At 40.6% G+C, this 11,544-nt stretch overlaps 1 protein-coding gene across 1 annotated transcript; it reads left to right on the top strand.

The window, feature by feature from the left end:
- The first annotated feature begins 5,180 nt into the window (after positions 1-5,180).
- LOC137290278 (proprotein convertase subtilisin/kexin type 5-like) lies at positions 5,181-9,582 on the top strand. Its single transcript, XM_067821079.1, has 5 exons — positions 5,181-5,241; positions 5,368-5,423; positions 6,010-6,582; positions 8,183-8,321; positions 8,576-9,582. The coding sequence occupies exons 2-5, from the start codon at positions 5,384-5,386 to the stop codon at positions 9,087-9,089; spliced, it is 1,266 nt and encodes a 421-aa protein (XP_067677180.1). The 5' UTR covers positions 5,181-5,241; positions 5,368-5,383; the 3' UTR covers positions 9,090-9,582.
- Positions 9,583-11,544: the final 1,962 nt, after the last annotated feature.

Raw genomic sequence — 11,544 nt, forward strand, 5'->3', positions numbered from 1 at the left:
ACGTAATCCTAATACACCATATCTTACATTTGGACACTTTCACATGGCGCTGTGTATTCACAACAGAAAGTGATCTCAAGTTTATGTTTTCACCATTGAAAACGTGCATGGTGTTGGCAAAACAATATTCTTAATCACAACGAATATGGGATTCAAATTCACTCTCAGTGGATCCGTGGATGACAATGGTTGTCATCTCCGGGGCGCGTACATCTCTCAAGGAGTAATACATGCAAGGGGTAATGAACATGCAAAAGCTCAAATGTGTAAAATGTATTGTGACTTGATGTTGTTTCTGGTGTTCATGATGTATCCCTCTTGTGAAAGGTAGTAATCAAAACAGATAAAGAAAGTGAAACATATTTTTGCTCGCTTGAATTGCTTATGAAATCACCTGCAGCTGGGATAACATGTCTTTACCAAGTCAGCGAAAGAGACCACAGGATCTCGTAAGTCGCCTCTTGGTGACCATGGTTAGCTGACGACCAATTTTTGCCCGGACCTTCAAGGGTATGTGTCAGGTATATAAGACTTCAAGTGAAAAGGGAAATCACGTTTGGTCAAATTGGTCCATTATGGTGCGGGGTAGTGTTTTCATTACAGACCAACCAGGACTCCATATTGTCCACGGCAGAGTCACAGGTCAGCACGACTGTGGAACCCTTGAACAAAATCTTCAAAAATCCAAATACATTTGACTGCAACATTTAGTTTACGGGCTGTCAAATTGTTTATCTCTAGATTTGGTTGCTTAAAAGATGCAATGGTGATAGCTAGCACTGACTGACTGACTGACTGACTGACTCATTCGCTCTACGTAGGGTTATTTATTATTTATTTAAATTTTAATGAAAACATCAATCTATTGCGCTTGACCAGGCCAGTATGTACTATTTGATATCGGAAATCAGTATCAGGCAATATATATTTTTGGATGATATATGCATATAAAATGCATGAGTAAATATTACACCCTGACTACATAACGGCATTTTGCACATCCTTTTCACTGGGTCGATTGCATCTAGGTGATGCTTGTTGCAGATATGTTTCTATGTTGTGACTATTCAGGGTTCACAGCATATTTAAATACATTTAGGTGTACAGAAATGCTCATTATCATTATCAATTCAAGATTCACCAGTTTTACACTGTTTGACTCTACGGCCAGAGATATCCAATGTTTATTGTATGGTTCGTGTAAAATCTGTCTTTTCTACATGCATAGCTCTATTACATTTAATTAAACTGCTAGTGAGGGTTAAGGAGTACATCCCGATTTCGTTAAACTACGAAACACTGTTAACAGGCCATGTTAAATACCATTGCTCGGTACCGGACATAAGTACATTGTGTGAAACCCTGCAAAATATTTCCGAAATAAATCAATCTTCACTCCTAATTTTGCCTTTAAAAAAGCAGTCTAAGTAAACTTAGTCTCAGTGTATTTCGTTACACTCCACCACTGAGTCTAACAAAACCTAATAGAAGGTCGCGTCAGGTAACCTTTGTGCGACCAATGACCGTCCAATCAAACGCGAGACGGTTACATAGGTTTACCCAATCAGACAACGGCTACTATTAGGGATCGGAGGGACTTTCAAATTATTCTGGTCACTGACACAGATCTCTCCACAAACAAAAATCCGCATATAACACAATTATTTGACCTGCAGTATATGTATGCAGGTTTCTGTAGACATGGTTACCATTAGCTATTATTTCCGCAAGATGACATCCTTGAATATTGCCCAAAACACCATTTTCAGCGACTGTTCACTCACCGTTGTCATGCAGGATGTTTGGGTGCAGACTTCCAGCTTCATTGACTTTATGTTTTAACCGTTTACTTGATCTCAGTTTTTTTCTCAGTTATTAAGAAAGACTGAAACCAGTTCAACTTGAGTATATTTAATTTATGCTACACAGTCACTTGGAAAATACTTCAAATGACACAACTCATGGAGAAGAGAAACTATTGCAGTAGCTGGTAGAAATAGACTACTGCCATCGCAACAGGTGTTTCCCTCTCAGTAGCCACCCCCTACTGTCTAAATATTTCCTAAAGTATCCTGAAAGAGTGAAATGTAAATACTCTTGTGCCAACTGTACTCCCTGTTCGGTTACATGAAGCGTTCTAACAGATCTCAGCGGTCAAACAAATGCTACATAATGATCCTGAAACCGGTGTATGCGTTAAAGGTGTGCACGTGTATGCCACTCCTGAGGTTTCATTGCAAGGAATTGGGTTATGTATTTAGCATAAATTCTAAATGGATAGATGCCTGTTGTAAACTGAGACAAGATAACTACGATTTCAGACCTATATCCTTTGATGCACACAAGACGTGAAATGCGTGGAACGTGGATTGTATCTGAAGGGTTGCAAATTTAGAATGGTTTGACTTGGGATTATCAACAGGTGTTGTCAGCATTCGAACAAGAAATAAAACTCGCATGCATCTCTGAAACAGAACTGCAAATAAGGACAATACAATATAAAAGAAGGCTGAGCATCGCCAATAACTCAAGGTAGATCACCACTCCAGGAATCATGGGGACGTACAGTACTTTAGCTACCTGCATAGTCCCTAGCTGGATTTTTACCAGCCATTGTTGATTGTGCTTATATTTAGTCCTAATAAAACAGCAACAACACTATACTTTGATTAAAAGAGTGTGTAGAGCTAAAGTGAATTTGAACGTTTTGGGACTTGTAGTTTCCAATATGAGTGAGCGAGTAGGTGAGTGAGTTTAGTTTCACGCCGCACTCAGCAATATTCCAGCTATATGGTGGCGGGCTGTAAATAATGGATCAGACAACCCAGTGATCAACAACATGAGCATCAGTCTGCCCAGTTGGCAACCTATGACATGTGTCAACCAAGTCAGCGATCCTGACCACCGGATACCCGTAGGCGCCTCTTATAGCAAGCATGGGTTGCTGAAGGTCCACTCTACCCCTGACCTTCACAGGTTCCAATATGATGTTACACGAAGTCAAAGAGAATAAATCACCACGGTCTTGGGTCAATAGTAACTGTACTAATGTTCATTTACTTTTACTGACAGGAACACAGTAAGAGTCGTTGATTGCGTTTCACGGCAACTACATTAGCTAGTGTATATGGCTGACATCACATATTAGCAAAGTCCACTCACGAAGACCATGCTTTTACTGATATGAGGGATTTGTGTAACAACATGTACCATAACATATGTCATACTTGGGATTACACGTTCTTTGCAAAGAAAAAAAATTCTAGTATTTGTTTTGCTGAGGCCTTGTGATGGCAAAGATACTGCTCTCGGAGAAGGTTTGTTTGCATATCATATCATATCCAAACTGTGCATATATTATTGATGCTTCTACCACTGACTCGAATTATGTCTACGATTCAGCACACTACTGATATGGATGCACACCCGTTGCTAGGAAGTTCATAATCTGTTCTGAACATATGGTGATGTCGACAGACAATATAGGGTCAGTTTGAATGTATTATTTCCCCTTTCTAAGAGTATGGCGTTTGGCAAGGCAAACACTGCGTGTAGTCAGTTTGGGCGAATGAATATGTTTCAGTGAGTGAAAAGGTCAGAGCGATTACCGGAAACATGAAAAACATATGTTATATGTGGGAGAACACTTAAAATTCTAGTACATTTTTTGTTGACTTGAGTCCCATACCAAACAGGAAAACGCTCACATCACCTGTAAAACTGTGATTAAAGGGAAAATGTATGGAAACTACCCATCCCACTTACTCAGGTACTATATATGTGTTAATTACACCAGACAGTAAAACCAGGTGCTGTTAGGTTCAAATATTATATTATTTCAGTATAAAACAAAACTGAATGCTGAACTGAAAAAAATACTGTCATTCAGTTCTCAGAAGTGAGGGAAACACAACACAAGTTTACATAAAAGAAGCACACACGCACGCACACGCATATAGTAGATATACTTCAAATGTTTGTATGTACACACTGACATACTTCTAAATGCTTTTAGTCATTTGTATTGATATGAAAAACAACTATATTCTTAATGGAATTGTTCTTTGTCTATACCAGTTTGTTTGTACACTAAATTCGTGGTGAAACTTGTGGTGAATAATCTTTGCTAAATGTACACTCTCAAGTATGGTATTTTGTCGTATTGTAATCAAAGAGCCTGATTTGTTGTGTACATGAACTGCATCACCAACAGCCAACCAATATGTTTGTGTGATGGTCAGACTTTACATCATAAGGAGGTTGCATCGTCAATAACACTAACTAGGTTACTTCATGTATGCCATAACAAAAGGGAGCAAATTTAAAATGTAACCTGTTATAAAACGAAACATTGATTGTTGCTTTTGTATTCCCCGTTGTATCGGCGTTGTGTACTCCGCCCTTATTTATTTCTTGATTTATTGTGCACTTGAAATAACAACCCAAGAGATTTGATAATCTCCAACAGAACACAGCAATCCACTAGCCTGCGTATCACATTCGAAAACATGAAAATGCTACATTGAGTATATTGACTATCTAACGGTTTCATGACACAAACGATACTACGCTTAGAGGGCAGTATCTCATGTTTTTGATCTATGGAACAAAAGCCATTTCCATAAACATAAGACCATACGAAATGTTTATTGACATCAGATTCTGTCATGCGAGTTCGGTATACGACTGCAAGTAATCCTGTGCATTTTTGCACGTAAACAATTAACTTGCCACTGTCTGTACCGCCGATAGGGATACGGTGAACGTTTCACTACGCATATCATCACCGTTTGATACATTATTGATTCATAAATACACTTTCATGATGTACTCGGGATCAGGAACAAGTCCTATTTTAACAGATATCTTTGCGGCTGCAAATAATGTGTCGCTTTATTTCCTTTGCCAGATACGGGAGATACCGGGTGTTTTCGAAAGGCTGACCATGTTCACCTTTTCAGCGGCAAATAGAATACGTCAATTTTCTTCTTAAAATTTTATTTACCTTTCCAATCATGATATTTAAAGTAATTTATTCCACGTATCGAATAGGTATAAAGGAGAAACATCGGGTGAAACACATAAGTGCACAAAATGCTTCCTTGTGTGTTTGCATTGTGCATGAAACTCATCCATGGTCTCCAACAACACCGACACGGACCTAGGTCAAGGGCAGTGAGAGGAAGTATTCCGAACAGTAACTCACGAGGGCGTTGCAACAATACTACACCCACCTGTGAGGTAAGATAGCGAATGTTATCGTTGTTCAGAGATATTATAGCATGTCGTTTCTGTTTTTCTAATTTGATACTCGGATTCACCTTCTCATCCTTACATATATGACAATAACTAACGTCTGTTTTTCAGCAACTCACAGTTGACCATGGCAGCCTTGGCGATTACACTAGTTACCTTGGTAGCAGGTGCGTGTTTATACCGTTTAGAGAATATCTAATTGTTTAGGTTAAATATATTTGAATCTCGAATATGTATAAAATGTTAAGCATAGAAACTTATGTCCGAACAGGTAATGTAAATTATATATTTATGTATTTATCAGAAACAGGGCATAAGAATTATTAAGGGAATGCATGATGTTAAAATGATGTAAGTGTCTGTGTAACTCATATTGAATCTGTTGACAAGGTGAGTGAGTTTAGTCTTACGCTGCACTCAGCAATATTCAAGCTATATGGTGGCGGTCTGTAAATAATCGAGTCTGGACCAGACAATCCAGTGATCAACAACATGAGCATCGATCTGCGCAATTGGGAACCGATGACATGTGTTAACCAAGTCAGCGAGCCAGACCACCCGATCCCGTTAGTTGCATCTTACGACAATCATAGTCGCCTTTTTGGCAAGCATGGTTTGCTGATGGCCTATTCTGCCCCGGACCTTCATGGGTCTGTTGACAATGAGTTTTAGACCGACAGTTACTGATTCACATGTATCTTAATGTGACAAACCTCTAAGACAATGTGACAAGTGATCGTTTTGCCGTTACAGTGGCGACATATGCGTCTTCCAGTAGACTCTGTACCGGCTGTGAAGACAATGACAGAGTCTGCGTTGAAGGTGAATGTGTGCCAAAGTGCATCCATCTGACGTCATCTGGACAGTGTCTCCAGTGTCGGGACTCTAGGTTCTATGGTAAACACTGTGAACATGAGTGTCCAGACACATGTCTCAACTCCCTCTGTCAGATGAACAACAGCCGCGTTGTGTGTAGAGAGGGATGCGTCGCTGGCAAAAGGGGAGACAACTGTGGTGCGGACTGTGATGCTGCCTGTACACAGTGTGAACGTTATGGAGATGATTGCATAGGACCATGTCAGAATCTCCGGTATTACGGTCCACACTGTAGAACACCGTGTCCCTCCGCCTGCAGAGACGGATGTGATAAGGATATGGGGAAGTGTCGTGGCTGTATATTAGGTTCCCTCGGAACGTTCTGCAATGTTACCTGTTCGTCTCAGTCCTGTGTGGAATGTGAAGAAGATAAAGGAAAGTGTACCCGATGTAATGAGAGCTACATCGAGTGTGACGACGGAGGATGTCATGGAGAAGACTGTCACACAGGTAAAGGCAGAATATGTCAGAAAATTTCAAACGAAAGCCTAAGGTTCCTACATTACCTGTCTTCTTGTTGCCCAGGTATACCGAGTCCCAGCAATTTTTAAAGCATGTGCTATTACTGTTAATGCATGGCTTTGGTACATTTGTTTTGGGTACCATCCAGTTTAACGTGTCACAGTTTCATATACGAGGGTTGGCTGAAAAGTTCTAAGCCTCACTGTGAAAAAAAGTTACAAAGTCCACGTTTGTAATTTATTTTTCTACATAGTCCCCTTCCAAGTTCACTCATTTTTGCCAGCGATGCTGCAAGGCCCGAATCCCGGTCAGGAAGAAATCTTCTTCTGCTACCCTAAAAAAATCAGTCACAGCGGAAATGACGTCATCATTACTTGCAAAATGGCGACCGGCGAGTTCCTTTTTCATTTTGGGGAACAGGTGGAAGTCAGAAGGAGCCAAATCAGGTGAATAAGGAGGATGGTCAATGGGTTCAAAGCCACAATCGCGGATTGTTGACATGGCCACCACCGATTTGTGAACAGGCGCATTGTCTTGGTGGAAGAGGACACCTTTAGCGATCATCCCTCGTCGTTTGGCTTTGATTGCTTCTCGCAACTGGTTCAGTAGATCAGCATAGTATCTGCCGTTGATAGTTTGACCTTTTTCAAGATAATCAATGAGCAGAATACCCCTGGAATCCCAAAAGACTGATGCCATCACCTTTCCAACTGAAGGAACAGACTTGGCTTTCTTCGGAGCTGGTGAATCAGGATGCTTCCACTGTTTTGACTGTAGTTTTGTTTCTGGTTGAAAGTGATGTATCCAGGTCTCATCAATGGTTACAAATCGTGCCACAAAATCATCGGGATCTGCTTCAAAACGACGCAAATTGTCAAGGGACGTCTGGAACCTGACACGTTTCTGTTCTGCTTTCAAGAGCTTTGGCACCCATCTTGCAGAAACTTTAGTCATTCCTAATTCGTTGGTGATAATATGCTCAACCCTCTCATGAGAAATGCCCACTACACTAGCAATATGTCGAGTAGTCAATCGTCGATCATCCATCAACATATCGAGCACTCGCGTGATGTTTTCTGGAGTGGTTGCTGTTGAAGGCCTTCCTGAGCGTGGGTCATCATCAAGGCTTTGTCTGAAACGCTTAAATTCTGCAGCCCACTTCTTTACTGTGGAAAATGAAGGAGCATCATCCCCTAGAGTGGAGACCATGTCAGCATGTATCTGTGTTGGGGACATCCCTTTCTTTTGCAAGTACTTGATAACTGCCATGTATTCAGTTTTGTCCATTTCTTATGATTTCAGAGGGTAAGTTTACCAAAAGAGCTGTAGTTGAGATAAAACTATTAGTACGTTTGTAGTTCTTGTGTCTATGATTCACTAAATGATTGTCCTCATTGGTGGCAAACACCTGTCTCTACCTGGTGGGGAAAAACCAATCAGGCTGAGAACTTTTCAGCCAACCCTCATACTATCCTACAAATCATTCAGAAAACATTTAAATACGTTTTCATTTATACTGATGTAGTTGAGCATTATGACTCCTTTAGAATCATTATCATGTGAAAGTAAACATGTTGTAAATCACAAGTTTCAGATGCCACAACAGCATCACCAAGGGAACCAGATGGTCTGAAAACTGTTCACATCCTGATGATTGTATGTTCCATCCTGTCAACACTACTCATGGTCGGTGCTCTTCAGACTGTTAAGAAGAGATGTAAAAGACGGTAAATAAGGTGTTTTAAGTTTCTCCAAGAATACTGGGCACTTATTCTCGAAACGTTCGTAGTCCTCAGAATTCTTAACTTTGGTCGTAGCCAATGTGTTAAGAATGGGCTTAAGAAGTTCGTACGGCTACAAACGTTTCGAGAATAGCAAGCCTGATTTCTATTTGTCTGCACTGCGAGGAGGAATTGACAGGGTTAATGGAACTATAATAGTCAGCAATATATGCTTCAGTGGTCGTTTTCTTGATACGCAGGTCCCAGCAGGATGCTGTAACAGGAACCCAAGCCGAAGGCAGTGGATCCAGCACCTATCTGGCGCACAAATACTATGAGATCAACGATCAGGACGTGGACACTGGCTGCAGGGAACAAGGTTTGTTGGCCAGCAGACCTGAGCAGAGGGTAGCTTGCCTTATAGAATCATCACAAGGACTGTCTAACCGAGATAACAGGGTGAGAGAAGAGGCTGATGCTGTACCAGATATTAAACCCAGAGTTCTTGACACTCCAGGTGCGATGACTGATGGTGACAGATCAGGTGTCGTAGAAGGATCAGACTGGCGTCAGGAACATTTCTATGAACCCCTGTCAGGCTCCAGAGGGGACAGTGTTAATGGACAAACAAAAGGAGATACTCATGAAGATATGGAGACAAGCAGGGAGCCTCTGCAGTTACTGGAATTAATAGCTGCCTCAGGTAATGCAGATGTGAGGTATCTAACAACACAGAACACAGGGGACGAGGATAATGACATAAGTGACGAATGAGGAAACAATGATGTAATGTCCGATGTGTCCATACTACTCTGTGCGATGCTTTGTGGATTGGATACCGTGTTACAGGCCAAGAAACATTTGTCAGTGTGGTGTGGATGCATCACCACTACCTGTGCCTAGTTGGAATATCTTGTTGAAGTTCCAAAGAGGACATGTGTGTTATAGTTACAGACAATAAAATGTAAATGACAGGCAATCATATTACGTACATACCTCCTCACTTGTAAGCAATAATATCGAGTATTGTGTTGTGTTGGATGACTCATACACAACGGTATTTATTCATATGTGAAACATAGTACTGTAAATATCTGCCCCAGTTTGTGCCAAAGAATGTTGTGTACTAATGATATTTTATTTTTGATATTTGTCAGAATGTCAATGAAGAAAACTCTAAATCTAGTAAATGTTTATGCATGTATAGATAGCTGTCCTTAAAACACTGAACTCTGAATTCAACAAATAAACAGCTTTATTCATACAACTTTCAGTTATTCTTCCGTGTAATAGGCATTGTTGGACAAACGTAACTATGTACTTGGATGTCGATGATAAACCAGATCCTAATCCAGGAAATATCTAGTTATGATTACGTGATGATAACAATGGTCACGTGTGAAATATGCTAGTAGCGGATATTATCCATGCGTCAATTAGTTGCTTACAAAGTTGGACGCTAGTTTAATATTTCGATGAGTAGTGGTCATTCTTTGAACAATCGCGAAAGATAAACCCTTATATATATTTTTGCCCTGCTAAACAGCGTTCTGACTCAAAATGATCAGTGTAACTAATGGCAGTGAGTGAATGTGTCTTTACGCCTCTTTTAGCAATAATCCAGCAATATCACGGAGGGAAGGCCAGGAATAGACTTCACACATTGTACCCATGTGAGGCGTAGAACTGGTATGTTTTGACAACTGGCTACCCTACCGCCGCTGTTTAGAAGATGGAGGATAACAATATCGAGTTTTATGGGGTTTCAGCTGTAATCATTAGGCAACCCCGCCGACCAGTATGACTAGATGTTTTGCTAAAGGGAAATATTCCGCATGAGTGTACCTCGTCCCGCGTTGACTGAGACTTCCTGTTACATTGCGCTTTGATTAAGACCGGGTTAGATTTCCTACATGAGTGCGATGTGCGAGGCCTCCTTCTGGTGTCCCATTATATAGCTGAGATTGTGCTAAGTGCGGCGTAAAGCCACACTCACACTGCACTTGTTAAAGACTGTTTGATGAAGGTTTGAAACAACTGTAGCGTAATGGTCCAAGAGTTCGCTCTTGACGAAGATAAGGGTTTTATTCTCCATCTGGTCACTTCTAATGTCTTGAATGTGGCTATTATGATAGTGAGAAAGGATTCCTTTGATCACCTGAAACAATCCATTGTCTGTCATATTATTTCACTTTCTTGTTCCCAGTTCTAAAAGAGTTCAAAAGATTTCTCTATCAAGTGCAACCTCGGCTGCTTAAGGACGATGAACAACTTAATATCTCTTCATACCCAGATATTGTTATCCTTCCTTAGTGCTTCAAAATGTGGGTAGCCTATTTGTTCAAATACCCGGGGTCGACTTCTCACATGGGTACAAGGTATGAAGCCCATTTTTGGTGTTCTGGTGATATTGTTGGAATATTGCTAAAGGCGGCACAAAACCATAGCCACTCACTAAATGCCTCTCAGAGAAGTTCAGCCTCTGATAGTACTGTATCCATTTCTGGATTAAACCACATAAAGGTGACATGCAAGGTGACACGTATGAGGACGCTAACGTTTGGGGAAAGTTATAGAATTCGACTGGATCAATAGGAACAGAAATCATGACACTGATATTTCTAGTTAGAATTCAGATTTGAAAGTACATGCTTCATGCATCACTTGTACCTAGAAGCCAAACATACTGGTAAACACATATAAGATGATCCACGATCTGACAAATGACCCCAATTTGCATACTTGGGAACGTCCCACAGAACGATTCACTTGAAACAAGAGGGAGACAGGTTGTCTGATAAATATCGAGAAGTTCATTTTCCCCGTGCGTTTCACGCATGAATTGTTATAGAACACTCGATTTGGGAACAGGTACAATCCCAACGAACTGAATCAACACAATATACTGAGCAAATATGTTTAGGACCACCGATCCATTTCACGAAGCAAATGACATTTTCCTGTTTTTTTTTCAAACAAAATTGTTGAATAGCTAAAGTGCTTGTCAATGCCCCAATCATCTATTTGTCTTGGTCTTAACTAAAGGTTAGCGTGGAATATCAGTATCTTATGCCTGAAATTGCAGTCTCATCATTCGAAGGAATATGCGGTGTTGATTTCATGTCACGGTTAGCGTGTATTGCACGTGCATAATCGTCAAGCTACCTGTAGCAGCCAAGTGTGCTCGCCCAATTCGTTGTACCGCCTCTCTTGTCACAAATGCGATTAG

This window comes from Haliotis asinina, chromosome 7 (genome assembly GCF_037392515.1).
Source record: "Haliotis asinina isolate JCU_RB_2024 chromosome 7, JCU_Hal_asi_v2, whole genome shotgun sequence".
NCBI classification, from domain to species: domain Eukaryota; kingdom Metazoa; phylum Mollusca; class Gastropoda; order Lepetellida; family Haliotidae; genus Haliotis; species Haliotis asinina.